At 36.2% G+C, this 27,272-nt stretch overlaps 1 protein-coding gene across 5 annotated transcripts in view; it reads right to left on the bottom strand.

Moving 5' to 3' along the window:
• CCSER2 (coiled-coil serine rich protein 2) overlaps positions 1-27,272 on the bottom strand; it is a 194,377-nt gene that overhangs the window by 41,834 nt on the left and 125,271 nt on the right. For all 5 annotated transcript variants that reach the window (XM_024561424.3, XM_024561426.4, XM_045195917.3 and 2 more), the window contains one exon: positions 1,677-1,760. In XM_024561424.3, the coding sequence (XP_024417192.2) occupies positions 1,677-1,760 (84 nt within the window). The remainder of the gene's footprint in view (positions 1-1,676; positions 1,761-27,272) is intronic.

Raw genomic sequence — 27,272 nt, 5'->3', positions numbered from 1 at the left:
GATTAGATAATCAGATGTGACTACTCTCCTATATTCTTTAGATTTTGATTTTTTAATATACAATCCTGTTCCCAATAAGTCCCTCCATATCTGGTGAGAAAATTATGCTTCTCTGACCACTAATAGCAGCCTTCATCACTTGGTTTGTTGTAGAAGTAACATATGCTACATTCAAGCAGAATCAAATGTGATTCTGCCAATGTTCTTCTCCCTCATGTACAAAAACACTATGTTCCAGGATAGGTAGGGGCTGATCCTTTAGTTCAAATTTCAGAGTGAAAAAAACATATGAAACAGAGTTCCAGTTGATCTACAGCCAGTATGTAAGATATTAAAAAATAACAAGTGAGAAAGAAACTTTTCTTCTTTTAAGGTGTCAATTTTTTGAGGTTGTCAGTTAACACAGATGACTAGCAAACACTGACCAGCATACCCTGAAAATAAAATATAAGAGCAAAACATTTTATAAATCAAGACTTAAATAAATTGAGAATAAATCAGGGCTTAAATAAATTAAGAATACTTGTGTGTACTTAATAAATATATGCTTCAAAAGTAGTTGCAAAAGAGGCCTGGCCAGTGTGGCTCAGTTGGTTGGATGTCACCTTTTGGTCAGGGGTTTGATTCCTGGATGGGGCATATGCCTAGGATGAGGGTTCAGTCCCTGTTAGGGGCATGCATTACAAAACCAACCAACTTATGTCTCTTCTTTTTCTTCTTCCCTTCCCTTCTCTCTAAAATCAATGAGCACGTCCTTGGGTAAGGACAGAAAAAGAAAGTTGCAAAAGAAAAAGGCTTGGGAGTTCCAGCCAAGATGGAGGCGTAGGCAGAAACCCTTCACTTCCTTGTACAACCAAAAGGACGATAACAACCAATCTAAAATCAATAAACAACAAGAAGCTCCAGAAAATCAAACTGCATGGAACTCCGACAAGGAAGGAATTAAAGAAAAAATCAACCAGAATAAACCAGACTAGTAAGGTGGAGGACCTTAATTAGTAGGCATAAAATAGACGGGGAGAGATAAAAAAAATGGTATAGGAAACAGAGGACTCAAAGAACTTATATGTACAACCCATGGACATGAACTAAGGTGGGGGGGTGGATGCTGGAAGACTGGGGGGGTCAGAGCAGAATGGGGATGAAGGGGGAAAAATTGGGAAAACTGTAATAGCATAATCAGTAAAAAATACTCAAAAAAGAAAAAAGTTTAACTAAAAATAGAAGATGAGAATTATTAAAAAAATATGTACTTTCCCTAAAATGTCCCTGCATAAAAAAATCTCTTTTTCACTATAGTTTTTCAATGTTGTGATATGATATATAAGAAGTATCTGTTAATCATTTAAATTTTTATTGGTAGTCATATTTTCAAAACTATTATTCATAATTATAAAAAAGAATTTTCAAAATTTAATGATATTTAAAATAGAAAGTATCCTGTGCCAGTATCCTGGACAAATGATTATCCAACTGATAAATTCAAGTTAAAGCCCCACAAGGATATCATTTTAACTTAATCAGGTAGCAAAAGTTAAAAGCAAACTTGTTTAAACTCAATACAGCAAAGCTAAAGGTTTTAAGACATTTATTAGTAAATGTTTTAATTCTGGTTACTTTACAATTTTGGTAATACAAAGAATTTTGAAACATTCAGCATGACTACCTAGGCATACCTTACATATTTGATCACCATCTTCTGGTTCTGGACTAGATGGCAATGATAGCTGGACATCATGCAATGAACCACTTCCATCATGCTATCAGAAAGAACAGAAGGAAAGTATGAGGTTAATACAATAACTGTAGGCACGCAAGTCAACCTGAATTCACCCCAGACCAAATGCTACCATGGCAAACAGAAAATAAGATTTTAGAAATCTCCCTTTCATCTATCCACTTATAGAAGGAATATGGAAGAGGGAAAAAGAGAGCTAGGGCAAAAAAAAATTTGTGGCAATAAATGACATACTATATGAGTGGGTGAAACAGAAAGCCAATGAAACTTTTAGACTGGGAAAAGAAATATGAGAAATTTTCTAACGAATTTCACCATTCTCTCACCTATAAAAAACATGAAATACAAGTCGATTAAATCTGCTTTGGTTTCGCTGTGGTGTTTGGAGAATAATGGAGACAGAAACAGTAATAATAAGTAATGCAGCAAAGCCTGGACACAAAACTCATTTGATTAAAAATTCTAGACACTGAGTATATATTTTGCATCTTACATTAAGTCTAAGAACAGGAAAAAGTTATTTATGGTGTCAGAAATCAGAAAAACAGTGGCTGACTCAGAGGGAAGTGGTTACTGATGTGAAAGGAGCACTAAGTAACCTAGCAGGATGATGGAATGTTCTGTCTTGACTATATGGTGGTTACAAGAGTACATACACAGCAAAGTTCAAGCTGTATAGTTAAGATTGGTACACATTAAGCAGTTTACTGTACATACTATACCCCAATAAAATAATGTTTAAAAACATCACACTTTTTGTCCTTAAACACAATAAAGAAAATAATAGGACAATATTAAGTCCTACCCCTCACCATACTGGTTTGGAAAAAAACAGCTAAGAAATGACAAGTTCATTTCTTAGGGTTTTCAGGAACACATGGACATGAAGAACACATGGACAAAACCAAAGGGGGTAGGATCAAGGATGGGAAGTGGGGATGACTGGGATGGGGGGAAGGGTGGGGGTAAAATGAAGACAACTGTACTTGAACAATAAAAAATGTGAAAAAAAGAGAAAAGGAAAATAGTCATTGCAATTTTTAAAAATTGGTATAAGGAAAGTCTTGGCCCTGTGCAAAAAGAAGGATCAGGAAAATTAGGAAGAATTGTGACTCAGTGTCATTTTCAAGGAAATACTTTTTCTAAATTTTCTTCAAAAAATTATGTAACATTAACATGTTACTTAGTATTATTTATAACTAATTACTATGAACAATTAATTCTCTATAAGGGCTGGAACAATCTTATATTGGATAATCTCCTCAGTCACAGATTATATCTTATTGCCACTATAGAAATATACTATTCCATAATAACCAACTTGGAAAAACAATGCAATTATGGATAGTTGGGAACAACTGGGAATTAGAATTATATTTTAAAAACAAAAAAGAAATGGCAGGTTCAACAATTCACAGACAACCATAAGAAAGATGAACCAGTGAAGAATATAGCGATATCTGGGTGATGATCAGGAACTGAGCCACTAACCAAACCAGTATAACTCCAGTTTGGCATCTCGTTTGTTCAGATGGTACCTAGCTGCCTTGGGAAACCCACTGAGTCAATAACCTTCAAGGAACAATACCACTATAATCTTTCTTAGACATATTTGTCCTCAAAGAAATCTCCCAGACCATGGAAATATCTTGCACCGAAACAAGAGTGCTTAAAAGAGGAGACATAAGCATGTGGGTCATTTTTTTTCATACATTTTATTGATTATGCTATTACAGTTGTCCCCTTTTCCCCCCTTTACTCCCCTGCACCCTGCATGCTGCTTCCGACCCACATTCCCCCCATTTAGTTCATGTCCATGGGTCATACATATAAGTACACTGGATTCTCCATTTCCTATACTATTCTTAACCTCCCCCTATTTTCTATCTACCATTTATATTACTTATTCCCTGTACCTTTTCCTCCTTCTTCCCCTCCCACTCCCCCATTCATAACACTTCATGTGATCTCCATTTCTGTGATTCTGTTCCTGTTCTAGCTGTTCGCTTAGTTCGTTTTTGTTTCCTTAGGTTCAGTTGTTGATAGTTTTGAGTTTGTTGTCATTTTACTGTTCATAGTTTTGAACTTCTTCTTTTTCTTAGATGAGTCCCTTTAACATTTCATATAATAAGGGCTTGGTGATGATGAACTCCTTTCACTTGACCTTATCTGGAAAGCACTTTACCCTTCCTTCCATTCTAAATGATAGCTTTGTTGGTTAGAGTAATCTTGGATGTTAAGTCCTTGCTTTGCATGACTTTGAATACCTCTTTCCAGCCCATTCTTTCCTGCAGGGTTTCTTTTGAGAAATCAGTTGATAGTTGAGAACTCCTTTGTAGGTAACTGTCTCCTTTTCTCTTGATGCTTTTAAGATTCTCTCCTTATCTTTCACATTAGGTAATGTAATTATGATGTGCCTTGGTGTGTTCCTCTTTGGGTCCAACTTCTTTGGGACTCTCTGAGCTTCCTGGAAGTCTATTTCCTTTGCCAGATTGAGGAAGTTTTCCTTCATTATTTTTTCAAAAGTTTTCAATTTCTTGCTCTTCCTCTTTTCCTACTGGCACCCCTATGATTCGGATGTTGGAATGTTTAAAGTTCTCCTGGAGGATCCTAAGCCTCTCCTCATAATTTTGAACTCTTATTTCTTCATTCTGTTCTGGTTAAATGTTTATTTCTTCATTCTGGTCCAAACCATTGATTTGAGTCCTGGTTTCCCTCCTGTCACTGTTGGTTCCCCGTATATTTTCCTTGATTTCATTTTTCATACCCTTCACTTTTTCCTCTATTTTGTGACCATACAAACTAATTCTGTCAGCAGCCAGATTACCAGTGTTTTGAACTGTACATCTGATAGGTTGGCTATCTCTTCATCTCTTATTTATATTTTTTCTGGAGCTTTGATCTGTTCTTTCCTTTGGGCCATTTTTTTTTGTCTCGGCACACCTGTTATGTAGTAAGGGATGGAACACTGGGTTTTCGTCAGGGTGGGGCAATCCACATTGCTGCTCTGTGGTGCTGTATGTGGGGGAGGAGCCCAAGAAGAAACAATGCCTCTTGTTCAGCTCTCTGCCAGCTTTCAGTCACTATTCTTACTACCCACAAGCAAATTGGGTCCTTCTGGTGCTGATTCCCAGGTGGGTGATTTTGTGTATGTTCTAGGACCCTGTGGGTCTCTCCAACAAACTTTCCTATGAGACTAGGAGTTTCTCCCATTGCCTCAACCCTGGTTTTTTCAGTCTGAGGTTTTGAGGCTTTATATCCCCACACTAGAACCCTGAGTTGTGTGGTCTGTCTTGCTCCTCATTTGTTCTTCCTGGTTTATCCACATGGAAACATGGGACCCTCTGGTCTACCAGCCACCGCCTTGCCGTGTGTCCTCTCCACTTGGTTGCCCATCTCTGCCCCCTCCTACCAGTCTGATCAAATGTTTCTTCTTTAACTCCTTGGTTGTTGGACTTCCATACAGTGTGATTTTCTGTCAGTTCTGGTTGTTTTTTATTTTTAAATTTGTTGTTGTCCATCTTTTGGTTGTGTGAGGAGGCAAAGTATACTAACCTACGCCTCCATCTTGGCTGGAAGTCCAGTATGTAGGTCATTTTCTTCTTTATGTATTGTGCTGTATACCTACTAAATCAGAATCTCTAGGGATGGGGCCTGGGAATGTGTATACAGAAAAGTTCAATAGACAATCATGATTGACAATGAAGAATAAGTGTTTGCCAAATTTCCAACATGAGTAAATTACATTTTTATTGGTGATGTCATGTGGAGGTTCAGAATTTGACTTGAGAGGCAATGACCTAAACAATAACAAATGTTCTCAGAACACTACCTTAAAAATGTTTTTTCCTTAAAAAAAAATTTTTTTTTACAAGACTCATGTCAGTAAAAAGTTCATCTCTGCTGTAAATGCTTTGACATTTAAACAAGGGACAGGCCTACATACAAGTATATATTTGAGAAAAGTGGGACTTTAAAATTTGACTGAATTCCAAACATCAGTATCTCTCTACCTGCTGCAAAGCAGGAACCTCAAGGAATGAGTGACACACAAACACACATCACTTTGCCTTGGACATGGGTATAGTTGTGGGAACTATGCAGCAGAACAGAAAATATAAAACATCAATTTTCAGACCCCGGCCAGGTTGGTTCAGTTAGTTGGAGCATCATCTGGTATACGAAAAGGTCACATTCAATTCCCAGCCAGAGCACACAGACAGGCAACTAATGAATGTTTTTTTTCTCTCTTTCTTCCTTAATCTCTCTCTAAAATCGATAAACATATCCCAGGGGAAGGATTTAAACAAAAAAATCAGCTTCCAGGGTGAAGGAACAAAAAAGGAAACTCAGGGATACAGATAACACCAGGCAGATCAAGAAATACCAGGGATGCAAGGATGGCACAGTATTCGCAAAACAATAGACGTAATACATCATATAAACAAAAGGAAAGACAAAAGTCACATGATCATATCAATGGATACTGAAAAACCTTTTGATAAAATCCAGTGCCCATTTAATGAAAAAAAAAAAACACTAAGCAAAGTGGGAGTAGAGGGAGCATACCTCAACATAATAAAGGCCATATACAAGAAACCTACAGCAAACATCATACTCAATGAGCAAAAACTAAAAGCTTTCCCACTATGATAAGGAACAAGACAAAGATATCCACTTTCACAACTTCTATTCAACATAGTATTGGAAGTCCTAGCCACAGCAATCAGACAAGAAATAAAAGGCTTCCAAATTGGAAAGGAGGAAGTAAAACTGTCACTGCTTGCAGATGACATGATAATGTACACAGAAAATGCTATAGACTCCATCAAAAAAATACCTAATAAGTGAATTTAGCAAAACAGTGGGATATAAAGTCAATATTCAGAAATTGACGGCATCCTTGTACACCAACAAAGAAATATCAGAAACAGAAAACAGGAAAAAAAATCCCATTTGCTATAGCAACAAGAAAAATAAAGTACTTCAGAATGAACCTATGCAAGGAGGAAAAAGACCTGTACTCAGAAAACTACATAACAGTGAAGAAAAAAATTAAGGAAGACATAAATAAATGGAAGCATATACCATGTTCATGAATTAGAAGAATTATCATCATCAAAATGTCCATACTACCCGAAGCAATTTATAGATTCGATGCAATCCCTATTAAAATACCAATGAAATATTTCACAGATATAGAACAAACACTTCAAAAATTTATATGGAACCTTAATGGGGTGCAGGCAGGGACCCCAAAGAGGGTTGTGTAATGGGGCACAGAGCTTGGGTATCCAGGAAACATAAAAATATAGGATATCCCCACCCCCACAAGTCTCAACTCGGGGATAGGATGCATGGAGTAGGGCCATTGAGAGTTATTCTGCATATCAACAGTTGGCCAGCTTCATACCTGATATGCAAAAAGATTATTTTACATATCTATAACAGGTAGCTAGCTTCATGGATATGTTAAGTAGCTTTGGCCATGCCTGGAGCCAGGAAAATGGGCATGACTTTAACCCATGCTGTAACTGGGAGTCAGCTTCCCTTTACAGTGTTTGTGTGAGAGCTTGGGGATGGTTCGCTCCATACCATAGGGCCATGCCTGCCAAGACTTACTATGGCAGCCCACAAAGGCTGGAAAACTACAGGGGTGCTGGCAGGTGTAGCCAATTGTGGGAGGAGTCTGAAGTGGGGCTGCAGAGGAAGATTCATGCAGGGATTTAAAACCCAGGCGTGGCAGCCATGCAGGAGCTAACTATGCGATTTTGGGGCTCCTGTTACCATGCGGCTTAGGAAGCAGGAGAGTAAGATATAGCAGACATGCAGAGCTCTCCCTTGGCAGTTCAGAAAAACACAGGAGAGACAATGCAGGACTAGGGATAGAGACAATGCGAGACATTGCAGGGAAGGAAATGGGTGAAAGGACTCTTGCTGGTGAGGTGCCTTGTGGGTTTGGATTAAGAACTGGAGATCACAGTGACACAGCTTATGGTGCTGGGAACGGCAGGAGGCCTGCCAGCCGAGCACAGATTACTGGGAAGAACCTGGAGCTAGCTGAGCTACGGACTTCTATTTTTTTCCTGAGATACAGTACCCCTGACTGGCCTGCCAGGGCAAAGGGGATAAGGAAGAACTGTGTGTGGGGGTGTTTTAAGGGACTTTGGAATTTTAACGAAGACATTAAGTCATTATTCTAAGTCTGTATAACTTTTGAATAAATAGTTCCTTTCCTTTTCACCAATCTCTGGCATTGAGAGCCATAATTCCATTTCCCTGGTTGCAGGCAAAGAATCCACAGTGACAGAGGGACCCTGTAACCCTCAGGTCCATTCTGTAACAGAACCATAAATGATCCCAAAAAGCTGCAGCAATTGAGAAAGAACAAAGTAGGAGGGATCACAGTACCTGATATCAAACTATATTGCAAGGCCACAGAAATCAAAACAGTCTGGTATTGGCATAAGATCAGACACATAGATCAATGGAACAGAATAGAGGGCCCAGAAATAAACCCAAGTCTCTACGGTCAATTAATATTCAACAAAGGGGGCAGAAATATAACATGAGTAAAAATAGCCTCTTCAACAAATGGTATTAGGAGATCTGGTGGAAATGCAGACTGGTGCAGCCACTGTGGAAAACAATATGGAATTTTCTCAGAAACTAAATATGGGACTGCCTTTTGACCTGGCAATTCCACTGCTGGGATTATACTCTAAGAATCCTGAAACACTAATCCATAAGAACCTACTCACCACAATGTTCATAGCAGCACAATTTACAATAGCCAAGTGCTAGAACCAACCTAAGTGCCCACCAGTAAATGAGCGGATCAAAAAACTATGGTACATTTACACGATGGAATACTACGCAACAGAAAGAAAGAAGGAACTCCTACCCTTCTCAATCACATGGATGGATCTGGAAAGCATTATGCTAAGTGAAATAAGCTAGGCAGTGAAAGGCAAACACCATATGGTCTCACCTGTAAGTGGAACCTAATCAACAAAACAAATAAGCAAGCAAAATATAACCACAGACATTGAAATAAAGAACAAACTGACAGCAACCAGAGGGAAGAGGGGAGAGGGATAATGGGGGAAAACAGGGGAAGGATCATCAAGGAACATGTATAAGGACACATGAACAAAGCCAAAGAGGGGTGAGATCAAGGGTGGGAGGTGGGGTGCGGGCGAAAATGGAGATAACTGTACTTGGAGAACAATAAAAAAAAAAAAAAACAGAACTCATGTTAAAACCACAATCTGAAGGTAGCTAATTGGAATGTGTAGCCTCAACCCAACCAGACTGTTTGCCTGCTTATCAACAACAAAAAAAATCACTATTTTCCACAGCATTTAAACAAGACCCAAAATTAGTAACATACAAAGAAGGAGATAACTCACACAGGAAAAGGCAATCAACAGATTAATGCCAAAATAACACAGGAATGGGAATTAATTTGAAAAATATTTTAATAGCTATTATAAATTCTCTTAAAGTAAGGGCAAACTCTTTAAGGGAATGAAAAGAGAAAGTCTCAGCAAAGAAGAACACATAAAGAGAAAACAAATTGAAATTTTAGAACTGGTAAGATTTCATAACCGAAATTTAAAATGCACTACATGGACTAAATAACAGTATTTGAGATGATAAAGTGAACATGAAAGTAGATCAACAGAAATCATCCAATCTGAACAATGAAGAGAAGTAAAGGTTGGCAAAAAAAGCAGAAAAAAGACCTACAAACAAATAACCCCCCCCAAAAAACAGCTTGCTAAGAAAAACATAATCCATTAAAGAAATAATGGATACACAAACCTCAAGTTTGGTGAAAGACATGAACCATATTACTCGAGAAGCTCAATTTAAAAGAACAGAAAATAAAGTATGTTCTCTGAACATGAGGGAATTTAACTAAAATTAATCAGTAACAGAAGGATAATATTCAAACACTTGGAGAGAAAACAAGAAACTTCTAAATCCCTGGGTTTAAAGAAGTCTCAAGGTAAACAAAAAAATATTTTGAAGGAAAATGAAAACACCACATATCAAAATTTGTAGAATGGAACTAAAGCAGTGCTCAGATAGAAAATTACTATGAGATTTTTTTAAAGAAAGTGTTAAATCACAACTGTAGCAAAATAAACACAGAATAAGCAGAAAGAAAATGATAAAGAGCAGGATTTAATGAAACTGAGAACCGAGAAACAGAAAGAATGAAACTGAGAATCAAGAAACAGAAAGAAATCAATAAAACCAAAAACTGGTTCTTTGACAACTGCAAAGCCTCTAGCAAAACAGCCAAAGTGCAAAAGACAGAAGGCACAAATCACACACTTATCAAGATACAGGAGACATAAATCAGGAATGAAAGCAGGAATATCATTACAGATATTTCAGGCATTAAAAGCAAAGAAAGCAGTAATACTATGAGTGACTCTAAACACACACATTTGACAATTTATATGAAATGAACAAATTATTCAAAAACCATAAACTATCTAAACTCACCTAAAATGAAACAACTTGAGTAGATTTATGATTAGTAGAATGAATTCATAGTTTAAAGCTTCCATAAAAAACCAATATTGAAGGACAGATATTTTCCTGGTAAATTCTTCAAAATTTAAAGGAATAATACCAATTCTACACAATCTTAGGGAAAACAAATCAAATTAATTAAATTATAAAATTACTCAAATAAATGAGGCCAGCATTTCCCTTAGTATAACAAGACTATAGATCAATCTCTCCCATGTACAGACAAAAAAGTCATTAACAAAATATCTGCAAACCAAATTCAACAATATTTAAAAAAAGGAAAAAATGTGAACAAGTGGAGTTGATGCTGGGAATGCAAAGTTGGTTGAATAGTGAATAATGTAATTTACCATAGTAAGAAATAAATGATGTGATTATCTCAATAGATACAGATAAAGTTGCTGAAAAAATTAAACATCTACTCATGACAAGAACTCAATAGCAAAGTAGGAATAGAAGGGAACCTGTTCAACCTGATGAAGTCCTTCTAAAATACCCTACAATTACCATATTTAAGAGTAAAAGACAAGGTTTTACCCCTAAAACCAGGAACAAGACAATCCTATTCACTATTGTACTGGATTTTCTACTAACTGCAATAAAGCAAGGAAATAAAAAAAAAGATGGACAAGGAGGAAAGGAAGAAATAAAATTATCTCTAGTCAGACATTTTAATTTTGTTGTAAAAAATCCTAAGTATCTATAATAGTATTACTAGAATTAATACACGATTTAGCAAAGTCCCAAGATACAAGGTGAATATACAAAAATCTACTATTTATATGGCAAAATACAACTGAAAATTGAAATTAAAAAGACTGCAATAAACCTAAATCCACAAAACTATAAGCAAACAAAACCAAGAAAAATCAAAATCTAAAATTAAAAATATATATTTAGCTGCAAATCTAACAAAATGCAAGTTCTGTCTAGAAAAAGTCCAGCTATCATTAACATAACAAGAACAGTTTGCGCGACACAGATATAACCTCACAGCCAAGGAGACTGGTCTGGAATGAGCGTGCGTGAACAATGATAACTTCACTGTACTAGTCAGTGGGGGCAGAAGACGCTGTTGAGTGGGCATGTGTACTATGTGGCTGATGCATTCAAAATGACTGAAGAAGTAGAGCAATGAATCTGCATCAAATCTTGTGTTAAGCTTGAACATTCCTTCACTGAAACTATTTGGATGATTCAGAAGGCCACAGCGATGGGCAAGTGGTGATTGGCAGCTTCATCACGACAACGCACCCCCTCATGCATCACATCTTGTGCAGTTTTTTGGTGAGACATCAAATTACCTAAGTGACTCAGACCCCTATAGCCTGACCTCATTACCTCAACTATACATAGCTGCCAAAAAACCTAATTCCATCTTTCAAAATATTTATTCCATCATTTGCATACCTGATAAAGGACTCATATAAATATATAAAGAACAAAAATTAGCCAAAGATCAGACACTTAACCAAAAAGATATACAAATGGCATATAAGCATATAAAAACATGCTAAATATCATTAGTTATTAGGCAAATGCAAATTAAAACCATAGTAAGATACCACTGCACACCCAGGAGAAAGGCTTTTGAAAAATACTGCCCATACTAAGTGCAGGCAACAATACAGAATAACTGGAACTTTCATCACTAGTGGAATATAATATAGCCACTTTGGAAAACAGTAGTTTATCATACTCCCTGGCAACCCCAGCTCCAGGTATTTACCCAAGGAGAAATGAAAACATGCACACAGGAAAATCTGTGCTTGAGTATTTATAGGGCTTTGAGTATAACTGCCAAACACGGGAAAGTGACACAACTATCCTTCCACTGGTAGATGGATAAACAAACTATGGTACAGGCATACAATGAAGACTACTCAGGCCCAAACAGAAACAAATTATTGATACATGCATCCACATGAATGAATTTGAAATGAATTTGGGTTAGTGCAAAAATGTCAGACTCGAAAAGCTATATGAGTCTACTTATGTGACAGTCTTGAAAAGGCAAAATTACAGAAGCATAAAATAGATCCGCAGTTGCCAGGAATTGTTAGGAGTGGGTGTAGGGATCAACCATAAAAGAAAAAAAATTGGGGGGAAGAGTGATTTTTTTTCAATCACTGCATAATTGTATACATTTGTTAAAGCTCACAGAATTGTACAATAAAAAGGCTAAATTTTTCTGCATGTAAATCATGCCTCAATAGAACTGTGCTAGGTTGAGTAGTGTCCTCCTAGAAATTCATGCTAACCCAGAACTTGGGAATGTAACCTCACTTGAAAATAGGGTCTTTGCAGATGTAATCAAACTGAGGTCATCCAACATGACTGGACTCCTTATAAGTGAGAAATTTGGACGCAGACAAGTCATATGAAGATCATATGAAGATGGAGGCAGAGATTGGAGTAATGCATCTACACACAGGCCAAGCAATGCCCAGGATTGCCAGCAACCACCACTAGAAGTTAGAGAGGTAAGGAAGATTCCATTCCTTGAGACTTTATTTTTTTTATTAAATTTTTTTTTAAATTTTTATTCAGTTATAATTGTCTGCATTTTCTCCCCATCTCTCCACCCCACCCCAGCCAATCCCACCTCCCTCCCCCACCTCTACACTCCCCCTTGATTTTTTTCCTTGTGTCCTTTATAGTAGCTCCTGTAGACCCCTCTCCCCACTATCCCCTCCCCACTCCCCTCTGGCTATTGTTACATTGTTCTTAATTTCAATGTCTCTGGTTATATTTTGTTTGCTTTTTTCTTTTGTTGATTATGTTCCAGTTAAAGATGAGATCATAAGGTATTTGTCCCTCACCACCTGGCTTATCTCACCATTCCTTGAGACTTTAGAGAGTGCATGGCCCTAATAACACCTTAATTTCATTATTTCCAGCATCCAGAATCATGAAAGAATAATTTTCTGTTAGATGCCACCCAGCTTGTGATACGCTGTTATGGAAGCCCTAGAAAACTAATATAAGAACACTAAAAAGTAATTAAAGCAAACAAAGAGAAAGAGAAATTCCAGATAAATCTCAATCAGAAAAATAAAACTGGTATAACAATATTATTATAAAAAGACAAGGCAGAATTAAAGAGTTAAATAAGGATAAACAAAGACTTTAATTAGGGATCAGAAGAATAATCTACCAAGATGTACCAATCATAAAAATTTATGTAATTTATACATAAATGTACATAGTAAATTTACAAATTTAGAAGAACCAAGATGGCAGCGTAGGGAGACACACTGTGCCTCCTCGCACCACCAGAACTGACAGAAAATCGAATGGCAAGGAAGCCCGACACCAAGTAGATAAAAAAGAAACATACATCCAGACCGGTAGGAGGGGAGGAGACGGGCAGCCAGGGCCGAGAGGATTCGCATGGCCGTGGCGGGACCCAGACTGGCGGAGTGTGGGACGAACATGGCAGGTAGTCCGACCACTAGCAGACCCTGCGGCCCCAGATTCGTGCACAGATAAACCGAGAGGGACGGACTCAGAGTGGCGGAGAATGGGGCAGGCAGTCTGGCGTGTAGCAGACCCTGTGGCCCAACATTCGCGCACAGATAAACGGGGATGAACAGCGGGGAGTGAAGCAGTCCGCGTGACCCAGGGCTCCAGCTTGGGGAAATAAAGCCTTAAACCTCTGATTGAAAACGCCCATGGGGGTTGGGGCGGCAGCAGGAGAGACTCCCAGCCTCACAGGAGAGGTCGTTGGAGAGACCCACAGGAGCCTAGAATGTGCACAAGCCCACCCACTCGGGAACCAGCACCAGAGGGGCCCAATTTGATTGTGGGTAGCAGAGGGAGTGACCAAATCTGGTGGAGAGTGGAGGGGGCGCGCCATTGCTCCCTCTCGGCCCCTCCCCCACGTACAGCATCACAGCGCAGGGACCAGTGTTACCCCGCTCTGGTGAACACCTAAGGCTCTGCCCCTTTAAGTAACAGACACGCCAAGACCAAAAAAAAAGGCCCAAATGACAGAACACTTCAAAGCTCCAGAAAAAATACAACTAAGCAAGGAAGAGATAGCCAACCTATTGGATGCACAGTTCAAAACACTGGTTATCAAGATGCTCACAGAATTGGTTGAATCTGTTCAAAAACCAGATGAAAAAATGAAGCCTATGCTAAGAGAAACAAAGGAAAATGTACAGGGAACCAATAGTGATGTGAAGGAAACTGGGACTCAAATCAACAGTGTGGACCAGAAGGAAGAAAGAAACATCCAACCAGAAAAGAATGAAGAAACAAGAATTTGGAAAAATGAGGAGAGGCTTAGGAACCTCCAGGACATCTTGAAACGTTCCAACATCCAAATTATAGGGGTGCCAGAAAGAGAAGAGGAAGAACAAAAAATTGAAAACTTATTTGAACAAATAATGAAGGAGAACTTCCCCAGTCTGCAAAGGAAATAGACTTCCAGAAAGTCCAGGAAGCTCAGAGAGTCCCAAAGAAGCTGGACTCAAGGAGGAACACACCAAGGCACATCATAATTACATTAGCCAAGATGAAACAGAAGGAGAGAATCTTAGAAGCAGCAAGAGAAAAGGACACAGTTACCTACAAAGGGGTTCCCATAAGACTGTCAGCTGATTTCTCAAAAGAGACCTTACAGTCAAGAAGGGACTGGCAAGAAGCATTCCAAGTCATGAAAGGCAAGGGCCTACATCCAAGATTACTGTATCCAGCAAAGCTATCATTTAGAATGAAAGGGCAGATAAAGTGCTTCTCAGATAAGGTCAAGTTAAAGGAGTTCATCATCACCAAGCCCTTATTATATGAAATGTTAAAGGGACTTACCTAAGAAAAAGAAGATGATCAAAAATATGAACAGTAAAAATGACAGCAAACTCACACTTATTAACAACCACACCTAAAACCAAAACAAAAGAAAAATAAGCAAACAACTAGAACAGAAACAGAACCACAGAAATGGAGATCACATGGAGGGTTATCAATAGGGGATTGGGAGGGGGAGAGAGGGGGAAAAGATTCAGAGAATAAGTAGCATAGATGATAGGTGGAAAATAGACAGGGGGAGGGTAAGAATAGTGTAGGAAATGTAGAAGCCAAAGAACTTATAAGTATGACCCATGGACATGAACTATAGGGGGGGAATGTGGGAGGGAGCGGGTGGGCAGGATGGAGTGGAGTGAAGGGGTGGAAAAGGGACAATTGTAATAGCATAATCAATAAATATATCAAAAAATAAAATAAAAAAAATACAAATTTACTGTAATATATACAGTAGTTCCCTATATCAGCAAGAAATATGTTCTAAGACCCCCAGGGATACTTGAAACCTCAGATAGCATTGAATCCTATATACAGGGGGGAGTAAAAGTAGGTTAATAATAATAAATACACTAATTAATAAATAAATAATAATATAAGAATAAATTCTATGTTTCAAGTACTCATAACTGTAAGCTGACTTTTGCTCACTCCGGACACTACTCTTTCCTACACATAGCTAGCTATCTGTGATACAGTTTAATTTATAAATTATGCACAGTAATAGCTTAATTAACTAGTAATAAAATAGTTGTTAAATATAAAGAATGACAGAAATAATTGTAATATATTGTAATAAAAATTATGTGAATGCAGTTTCTCTCTCTTGACATATCTGGAATTTTCCATTTAATATTTTTTGGACCACAATCGACCACAGGTAACAAACTGAGGAAAGTGAAACCGCACATAAGGGCGCGAGTACTGTTCTAATAAAATAGCCTGAAAACACTAGAACAAAATTCACAGCATTGAAGGAGAAATTTTAAAAATCCATAATTATAGCAGGAAGTGAACTATTCTAAGAAACTCACAGATCAAAGACAAAAAGTTAGTGAAAATAAGTAAGATATATACAACACAATTTAAAAGCTTAATATAATAGACATACTGCTAATGGATATATAGATAATACATATTTTACTCAAACACAGAGCAGTCACAAAAACTGACCCATGCTCTGAGCCAAAAGAGGTTAAACTATGGTTCATTGGACAAATCCAGCCAGCTGCCTACTGTAATTACAGTCCATGAACTAAGAATAGTTTTTACATTTTCAATGGTTGCATTTTTAATGATTTTATAAATATCTCCATAAATTCTCAATTTTACCTCTTCCCTGAAAAACCAAAAATATTTATTATGTGGTCCTCTAAGGAAATGTTTTTGTTGTTATTTTTTCCTTTTCTCTGCTTTAGGACACAAAGAAAATATCAATATATTGCAAAGAATTTATATCATATAGATATTATTCTTTATTATTAATGTACTAAAATTATAAATCAATTTAAAGTGAAAGCCCCATACACCAAACCAATATTTTTGAAAACTGAAAAATAATATTGTAAATAAAATAAATTTATAATATAGCCAAAGACAATTGGAAGTTATTAATGTTTAAGTTATTTCTATGCCTCAAAAAAAAAATCCTTCTAATTTTTTTTAACAGTCTAACAGTCTAGACCTAGGAGATCAAATAGGAAAAAGGCTATTATTTCCATCAAAGTGCAAGAGTTTAAAGATCATGAATATACTCTTTAACTGAATCAATTAACAACACCATCTCCCCTCCATATAACGTTGACACTAAACCAATGGTAGTGTTCTCTATTAAACCTTGACTAAGGTGAAAAGTGTCCAAGCCAAAATTAGGAAACAGTTTGAGAAAAGCTTCTTTAAGCATCACAGGAGGAGAAAAAGTCTTAAAATGAAGAGAAAACCTTTTTTAAAAAAGTCTGAATAACAATCATGCATGCAATATTCATGCTTCACTTTACACATTCTAAAAAGCTAACATTTATTGACCTCTGATAGGCATTGTTTGTTCTAAACACTTTGCATGAACTTAAATGCAAAAATAATACTTAACTAAAACACATCACTGCACAAAATATGAGCAATTCACAGTTATCTGATTGTCCAAGTATTCTGGATATTACTGAGTGAAGTGCCTCAGCAGTTTCTGTAAGTTCTAGTTAGGATTTTTGAACTCTGAATGCAGTTAACCTTAAATTAATTAAATATTCTGTTATAGCATTTTATCAAAGATTCAAAAACATAGATAAGCCTTCCTTTACTCTTAAGAACATTAGGGGACTACTGTCAGCAAACCATCCTCCACTTTTTTGACACAGCACATAAGTAAACTTTTGTTCTAATAATGTAACTCTTCTCTATATACATTTACTTGCTGGAAAACCCTATAAGAAACTCCACCTTACCCGCATGATTCTTACAGGAGTTTGTAAAAACTGGGATTTTTCTATGAGTTCCAGAGCAGATGCAATGGACATGGGTATTTGAAATGAAAAACAAACCAAAAAAAAAAAAAAAAAAAAGGCAGTGTTGACCAACCTCTGCTGACAAGCATCATCAGTGATGTCAACAAAGCTCCCTTGTGTTTCAGGAGGAGACTGTGGTATGGTATAAAACACACTCATAAGAAGCATTTTAGAAAAGGGATTAGAGGAAGGGGAGAGATTGATTTTTTTCATTTTCTTTTCAAAGTCACTTCCTTAAAAACAAAGGTACATGGATGAAAAAATAGTATCATTTCACACAGACTCTAGAACATTTGCTGAGAATTTTTAAGTAATGTTGTAAAATTCACCTATAAGATTTAAGACCTAATGATTCAAACTACATTTGAGAGGCTTTAAAAAATTCAGACTCACAAAGCCAGATTTTAAATGAGTACTTCAGAGAAGAGGTGATCCTAACAGATGTTTGGGACAAAAACATTTTTAAAATAGAAAAATCTAATACATGTTCAAATTGACTAGAGTGTTGTTATATATGCAGAAATCTATAATTCAGGGTCTGGCACAAATAACACCACATTTTTATTATAAAATATTTTATTACAAAATCATAAGCATGTAATTCTGTAACATAACAATATCACACTCAAGCACACCATGTGACATTTTAGGTGAAATGTTCAAATTAAAACTATAAATTACTGCACCCATATTATTACCCTACCAACCACACTCAAGAAGGCATTACTTCTGCCAGACCCTGTATTTAAAGCAAATATTATTTAAAATTTTTGTTTGTAAAAATTAAATATATTTAATTTATACATATCTGAAACAGGATATCCTTTTCTATCAGTTTCTTTTGACACCTGAAAATAATTAGTTGTAAATTTCTTCTAATTCAGTAAAATATCTACATACAATAAAAATATTCAACTCCTCCAATATCTAAATTTACTATGGTATAAAAGAGGAAACTAAATAATTGCCTCTAGGCTACTAAGTTCTCAACATTTACTTTAAAATCCTTCTGTGTCTAATTGTTTTTTAGTAGATACTTCTGGGTTATCTATTCTCTTCTATACTTCTGTATTTCTATTTGTGTCAGTATTATACTCTGCTCTAAAGGGCCTCCCTTTTCTTTTTGTTTTAATGTATACAAACCTTAGTTTTGGTGTTAATAATTTTGGAGTCATCTTGAGGAATCCTAAAAATAAAGCTGCCGTAACTTCAGCTAAAATTGTATTACATCTAGAAATAGTACTGGGGAGAACTACAGGTTCCAATCATACACAGATGATATCTTATCTTTGACCTTTGTAACACATCATTCTTATAATTATTTAATACTTTAATGTCCTCCTACACTGTAACGTAGCTGTCCTGGTTAGTTACTACATTGTCCATGGATGAAGTAAATTTTTGTAATATTTAGCCTTCCTTCAAACATTTTTAAAAAAAATCAATTATACTAAGTTTTGCAGGTTTCTTTATAACACATTACAAACATATCTTGGCAAATTTATCAATGATTTAATATTTTATTGATACAGTGATTACTTATTTCTAATTTAAAACTATGATTTCTTGTCCTTGGAACCTGAGTATAGTACTGTTTACCTACTAGAACAAGTTTTGGGGGGACTATGATCCACAATAAGAACTATATTTTATATCACAACTAAGCACACACACGCATATATATATATATATATATATATATATATATATATATATATATATCTACATATACATCAATATGTGTGCTAGTGTGTGTACTTATATCTAAATAAGGATACATGATGGATAAGTATAGATGTCATATTAAAAAAACAAGTTTCACGAAACAGTATGTGCCTTTATTACATGTGATGCCCCCCTGATAGTTTCTATACTATTCTACTTTATTAGGAAAAATTATAGGAACAATAGACAAAATTTATTTCAAAATCCACTAATCAGTTATGGTAATTTTAAAAATGTATCAGGTATAGTACAGAAATTGTCTCTTTTTTCTTTTTAAAAATTTTATTGTTGTTCAAGTACAATTGACTGCATTTTTCCCCGCACCTCTACCCTCCCCGTCATCCCCACCTCCCTCCGATTCCACCCCCCGTTGGTTTTGTCCATGTACTTTGTAGTTGTTCCTGACAACCCTTCCCCCCTTCCCCCCCATTTTCCTCTCCCACCTCCCCTCTGGTTACTGTCAGATTGTTCTTAATTTCAATGTCTCTGGTTATATTTTGCTTGCTTGTTTCTTCTGTTGATTAGGTTCCACTTATAGGTGAGATCATATGGTATTTGTCCTTCACTGCCTGGCTTATTTCACTTAACACAGTGTTCTGTAGTTCTATCCATGCTGTCGCAAAGGGTATGAGTTCCCTCCTTCTTTCTGCTGCGCAGTATTCCATCGTGTAAATGTACCATAGTTTTTTGATCCACTCACTTACTGGTGGGCACTTAGGTTGCTTCCAGCACTTGGCTATTGTAAATTGTGTGGCTATGAACATTGGGGTGCATAGATTCTTATGGATTGGTGTTTCAGAATTCTTAAAGAGTATAATCCCAGCAGTGGAAATGCTGGGTCAAAAGGCAGTCCCATTTTTAGTTTTCTGAGGAAATTCCATACTGTTTTCCACAGTGACTATACCAGCATACATTCCCACCAACAGTGCACTAGGGTTCCCTTTTCTCCACAACTTCCCCAGCACTTATTGTTTGTTGATTTGTTTATGATGGCCATTCTAACTGATGTGAAGTGATATCTCATTGTGGTTTTAACTTGCATCTCTCTGATGGCTAGTGATGCTGAGAATCCTTTAATACATCTCTGGGCCCTCCGAATATCTTCCTTGGAGAAGTATCTGAGAAGGTCTTTTGCCCATTTTTTGAATTGGGTTGTTTGTCTTCCTAGAGTGGACTCGTATGAGTTCTTTACATATTTTGGAGATCAAACCCTTGTCTGAGGTATCATTGGCACATATGTTTTCCCATACAGTTGGTTCCCTTTTCATTTTAGTGCTGTTTTCTTTAGCCATGCAGAAGCTTTTTATTTTGATGAGATCTCATTTGTTTATTCTTTCCTTTATGTCCCTTGCTTTAGGGGACATATCGGTGAAAATATTGCTGTATGGAATGTCTGAGATTTTCCTGCGTATGTTTTCCTCTAGGACTTTTATGGTATCACAACTTATATTTAAGTCTTTTATCCACCTTGAATTTATTTTTGTGTACGGTATAAGTTGGTGATCGAGTTTCATTTTTTTGCATGTAGCTGTCCAGATCTCCCAACACCATCTGTTGAAGAGGCTATTTTTACTCCATTTTCTGCTTCTGCCCCCTTTGTCGAATATTAATTGACCAGAGAGACTTGGGTTTATCTCTGGGCTCTCTATTGTGTTCAATTGATCTATGTGTCTGTTCTTATGCCAGTACCAGACTGTTCTGATTACAGTGGCTGTGTGGTGTAGTTTGATATCAGGTATTGTGATCCTTCCTACTTTGTTTTTGTTTCATAAAACTACTTGACCTAATAAGTGAATTTGGCAAAACAGTGGGATACAAAGTCAATATTCAGAAATCAAGGGCATTTTTGTACACCAACAATGAAATATCAGGAACAGAAATCAGAAAAAAAATCCCATTTGATATAGCAACAAGAAAAATAAAGTACCTCGGAATAAACCTAACCAAGGAGGTAAAAGACCTGTACTCAGAAACACTGAAGAATGAAATTAAGGGAGACACAAACAAATGGAACCATATACCATGTTCATGGATTGGAAGAATTAACATCATCAAAATGTCCATACTACTCAAAGCAATTTATAGATTCAATGCAATCCCTATTAAAGTATCAAGGACATATTTCACAGATATAGAACAAACATTTCAAAAATCTATATGGAACCATAAATGACCCCAAATAGTGTCTTCTTTTTATCTTCATTTACTATTACAATCCTTGGTACTCAACAAGTGCTTACTTAATAAAGTATACTGAATGATGGAATAACAAAATGATTATTAATGTAAATGAAATTAGCTTTTGGGAAGGTACATAAAATTGTAAGCAATACAAGCAATTAAAAACCCTTCACATTTTTATTGGTGTTATTGCTATTACTGTTAGTAGTAGAACAGCTAATATTATTATTAATTGCATATTATGCACTAGACACTATGCTCAGTTCTTTATCTGAATTTCTGCATGCACTCTTCACATCAGTCCTGAGGTAGGAGCTACATAGTCTCTTATCTTTTATTAAAAAATTTAGGGAAAGAGAGTTTAAGTAACTTGTCCAAGCTCACACAACAAACAAGTAAAAGAACTAATCTAAGTTCAAATTCTAACTTTTTGAAATTACATTTATTCTTACTAACTTTCAACATTGATATCTAGAGATTCAGCATTATCCAAGTATCCCATATCTTAAAAATAGCCCAAATATCCATCAATAAGTAAATGGATAACACTCTAATTGTGGTACATATATATATACAATGGAATGCTATTCCACAATAGAAAGGAATAAACTACTGATACATACAGAAGTGATAATCATTATGGTGATTGAAAAAATCCAGAAACAAAGAGTACACATTAGATGGTCCAAATTAGATAGCATTCTAGAAAAGATAAAACTTTAGTAACAGAAAAATGAGCAATAGCTTCTGGACCAGGTTTAAGAGAGAACTGATTGCAAAGGGCCATGAGAATTTTTGAAGCTATGGAAAAATTAAACATACTGATTGTGGTGGTGGTGGTTGCACAGCTGTATACACTCATCAAAACTCAAACTGTACACTTAAAAATGGGTACAGTTATTTGAATGTAAATTCTACCTTAATAAAGTCAATAATTTTTTTAAAATTTGCATTTTCTTCCTCTTCTTCCCACTCTCTTCCCGAACAAGCCATTAGGTGAGACAGAGCAAGACAGGTCTCTCCCCACCCCTCCAAAATCGCTTAGCATGGGATTTCACAGCCTAAGTAGGTTGAGGAATATGTCCCTGCAGGGGGTCATGTCAGAGCTGCGGTTAAAAGGATTACCATAGAAAGGATGGGCAAACAATCTGATATCAGAATCAACCCTCAGCAGAATGAGGAGGGCACGTATGAAAGGCCTGATGTTGGCTGTCAGATCCAAGAAGAGTGATGTGGGCAACCACACATGGGATGGCCCAGAGAGGGTTACCAGAGCTCAAGTCTCATAAAGAGGTAATCTGTGTAGGAAGAGAACCAGTGCCAGGTGTTAGACCCAAGCAGAACAAGGGTGTCCATGTGTGGGCATCAACTAAGATGTGTTAACAAGCCCAAGCACAGTGAGGAGGCATGCACAGGGAAAGGCAGACTGGTGCGGGGTATGAGAGCCCAAACAGGGTGAGGAAGGTGTTCACAGAGGGTGGGAAGCAGTCATGCATGTGGATTCGGAATCGTAGTGGGATGAGGAGAGCAACTACCTGGAGAAGAGGTGACAGTGGAGGTAGGATATTGGTTACACCAAGGAAGACTGATAAAATGAGTAAATATATTAAAATAGAAACCAATTTTCTCACTGTTGGAGAAGGGAGTTCTAAATATGAAAAAGGAGAAATGCTGTATTTAGACTGGAATTAAAGGTATGACTATCAACAGTTTTTAACATATACAGATATAGAGAGAAATACAGTCACAGTATGCATACAAACACTCACAAACACACACATACATATCTTAAAAGAGCTTAAGGGCACTAACACTCCAACAGCAATAAGCACAACTAGCCTTCAGGTCTTGTCTTCTAAATACCATTCTCTACTAAGCTCCTTGACAAAATGGCTGTTTCCAGGTTAGAATAGAGAAAATACTAAATAAGCCTGGGAAATCTTGTATTACCAAAAAGGAAAGAACTACTCAAAGAATGATGGGTACAAGTCAAAAACACAGAAGCCAAACCAAAAGAGTTCTCAAATGCCAACTTCTGAACAGCCTTAAGCATCAAAATAAATTATATTCCCAGATTAGAACTGACTGCATAAAATAAGAAACCGCAAGTACATAATATAAATAAATAATTGAATAAGTTGAAAATTTGACAAAGAAATTTATTTTTATTTTTAAAATTTTATTATCATTATTACTACTCCTACCACTCCTACTACTACTCCTCATCCATCAATTTTTAGAGAGAGGGGGAGGACAGGAGAAAGAGAAACATCAATTGACTGCCCCCCACCCCACATACACATTGACAGGGGACCAAACCCACAACCTAGGAGTGCCCTGAGAATCGAACCCACAACCCTCCGGTTCACCAGACGATGCTCCAACCAACTAACCACCCAGGCTGGGGACCAAACCCACAACCTAGGAGTGCCCTGAGAATCGAACCCACAACCCTCCGGTTCACCAGACGATGCTCCAACCAACTAACCACCCAGGCTAGGGCAGGAATAGGATATTTACATAGTTTCAAAATTCCTCCCTACAAAATACTAACTATAAAGAGAAAAAGAGTAACTTCACAGTTAAGAAGGCTATCAGACGATACCTTTAAGTGATCAAAGCTAAAATCAATAATGGGACAAACCAAAATGTGCCTCCTGATAGGATGTAATAAGAACAATAAAGTATTGCTTCTGTGACATTCCTGTTGAACATGCATAACCTGAATCCAATCATTTGGCTACATAATACAAACCCAAATTGAGGAGCATTCTGTTGACTAAGTGGCCGATAATAATAAAAAGTGTCAAGGTCATCAGTGTCAAGGGAAAACTGAGGAAACAATGCAGTTTGAAGAAAACTAGAGACGTGACAACTAAAAGCAATATGTGGTTCTTAACTGGATATTTCTGCTATAAAGGATATTATGAGGACAAATGGCTAAGCCTGAACACTCTCTGAGGAATAGATAGTAATAATGTATCTATGTTGATTTCCTAATTTTGGTGACAGTGTAGTAGTTATATAGGAAAAAAAGCTTTATTAGTAGGAAATACATACGACATTTGGGGGTGATGTGCTTCAGCAGGCAATTTACTCTCATGTGGTTCAGGAAAAAAAGTTCTTGAAACTTGAAGAAAGTGCTTGCAATGTTTTTGTAAGAGTGAAAATGTTTTAAAATGTTTTATATTTAAAAAATAAAGTAAAAACAAATTTCCTTCATGTCACAAAGGGCATCCACAAAAAAGATGTAGTAGCTATCACACTTAACAGTCAATGATGGAAAACGCTTCTGGTTAAGTTCAGGAACAAGACACGAACAATCCAATATTAAACTGGAGTTAATAGCCAGTGTGTAAGGCCAGGAAAAATACAAACATTGGAAAGGAAAAATGTAACTGCCATGCCTGCAGATTACATGCTTATCTAAATTTTAAAAATTCAAATAAGTCTAATGATAAATTATTAGAATAATGGTTGTATCAAGACTGCTAGGTACAAACTCAATAAATCCATGTCTACTATATTTCTGTACACCAGCAACATTCCATTAGAAAATGGCAGCACTTACAACAGCTACAAAAACTTTAAGTACCAGAAATATATCGAAAAAATTATATAATGTTTTTAAGGAAAAAAAGTATAACATTTTATTGAAAAAATTTAAACTAAATCAATGGACCTTTATATCATGCTTTTGGATAGTAAGTCTAAATAAATATTCCAAGGTGTTAATTCTTCATGAAATTGTTCTATGGATTCCATGCTATTCCTATTAACACCTCAAAAGAGTTTTTCATAGGGCTCAACAAAATGATTCTAACATTTTATGAAAAAGCAAAAGACTAAGAATAGTTAAGATACTTTAGCAGAAGAGCAAGGTAGGGAACCATGGTGATATATTATCAAATCTTATAAAAGCAACAGTTAGATTACCTAACTTGGCAGTGGGGTAATGTCACATAAATGAACATTTGTTTTTACTAAAAAGAAGGTACTGCACATCAGAGAAGAAAAAAATTGGACTTTTTATACTTTTAGTACTGAACCTACTGATTATTCATATGGAAAAAAATGAAAGTGCATCTCTACTTCACACCTTATATACACCAAAATCAATTCTGAGGTATTTGTAATTTAATTATAGAGGTCAAAACTCTTAATTTTTTAGAAAAGAACAGATTATTTTTATGACCTCAGAGCCAAGGAAGGATATATTAAACAAGGATTTCTAATAACACAAACCACAAAGAAAAAGTGCGGTAAATTCAACTATATTGGAATTGAGAACTTCTGTTCATCAAAGGATACCGTAGAGTAAAAATGCAGGCCACAGAAGAAAAGAAGATATTTGCAACATATATAACCAACAAAATATTTACATCTGGAATATACAAAAAAAAAACCACACCTCTCTAAATCAAACACAGACAGAAACACACATGTGTGCGCACAAACATTTCATAAACATACAAAGAAGCTCAAATTTATGATTAATTAGGGAAATGCAAAATATAGCCACAATTAAACATCACTATACTCCCACCACATGACAAAAATTAAGTCGGATAATACCAAGTATTGCACAGATGTGGAACAATGGAGAACAGTAGCTACTACCTAAGGAGAGTGAAACACATTAAACAATATTTGAAAACATTTTGGTATTGATACAGTAGAATATTACCATGACCCATGATTCAGAAATTACACTCCTGGTTAGTTATAGCAGAAGAATCTTTGTACATGTGTACTAGGAAAATGTTCATACTGGAAAGAAACAAAGCAGACATCAAGAATAAATTGGACAAAGACATTGTTCACCCAGCAGAAAAATACAGAAATGAAATTAATGAAGTAAACTAAACATAAAAACATGAATAAACTTTAAAGAAAATGCTGAATGAAAAGAATCAAGTCACAGAAAAATACTTATGTGATTTCATTTACATTAAATTCTAAAAGAGGGAAAACAAGTTTTCATAGGGATACAAACAGAGATCATCAGAAATTAACAGGACGAAAAAAGGAAATGCTAGAATCTGGTAAGGGAAGGTGCTGCAACCAGGAGGAACACAGGGAGCTTCTTAATGTCTCACTTCTTAACCTGGGTGGTGAGGACAAACCTGTTTCATGTTATTCATTAAATTGTAACCATATGCTGTATATGCTCTTTATATGAATATTTCATAAACTTCTTTTTCCGAGGAGTGATGAGAAAAGTCTATATAGAAGCATGAGTTCCCTGGCTTTTATGTGGTTCTCTGCCACCAAGCGGCAGTCAGTCAGCAGCTCCTTAACTCTTAACTGCACTCACCCAGAATGCTGCTGCTGCTTTCCACCACTACCTCCCACTACACACACACAGGTGCACAGAATTAAATGAGGGACAATTACTGGTTTCATCTCAACATTAGAGGTAAAAGCTAATAACAAAACAAAACATTTGTATATCATATTTGACAGCTCTTAAAACACCATTATATCTTTCTTTATTTTTATCCCCCAAACAAGTAGATAGGGTATGAATTGTTGGGATCAAATATTTTGTGATCCCACAGAAAATGTCATAAAGAGATACCATCATGATGTTCTCATTATCCCACCTTAGATTTTTCATTTTCTTTTCAAGGTCAAAACAGATGTTGAATATGATAACATGATAAAAGCAAACAAGGAAAATAATACAAAGAAATGAGAGGGAAGAAAATGGGCATGACCACTTTGAAAAACTCCTTTGCAGTTTCTACTAAAGCTGAATATCTACC

Source organism: Desmodus rotundus, chromosome 4 (genome assembly GCF_022682495.2).
Source record: "Desmodus rotundus isolate HL8 chromosome 4, HLdesRot8A.1, whole genome shotgun sequence".
In the NCBI taxonomy this organism is placed as follows: Eukaryota; Metazoa; Chordata; class Mammalia; order Chiroptera; family Phyllostomidae; genus Desmodus; species Desmodus rotundus.
The sequence above is the reverse complement of the archived record's forward strand: the minus strand, read 5'-3'. Positions and strand labels throughout refer to the sequence as shown.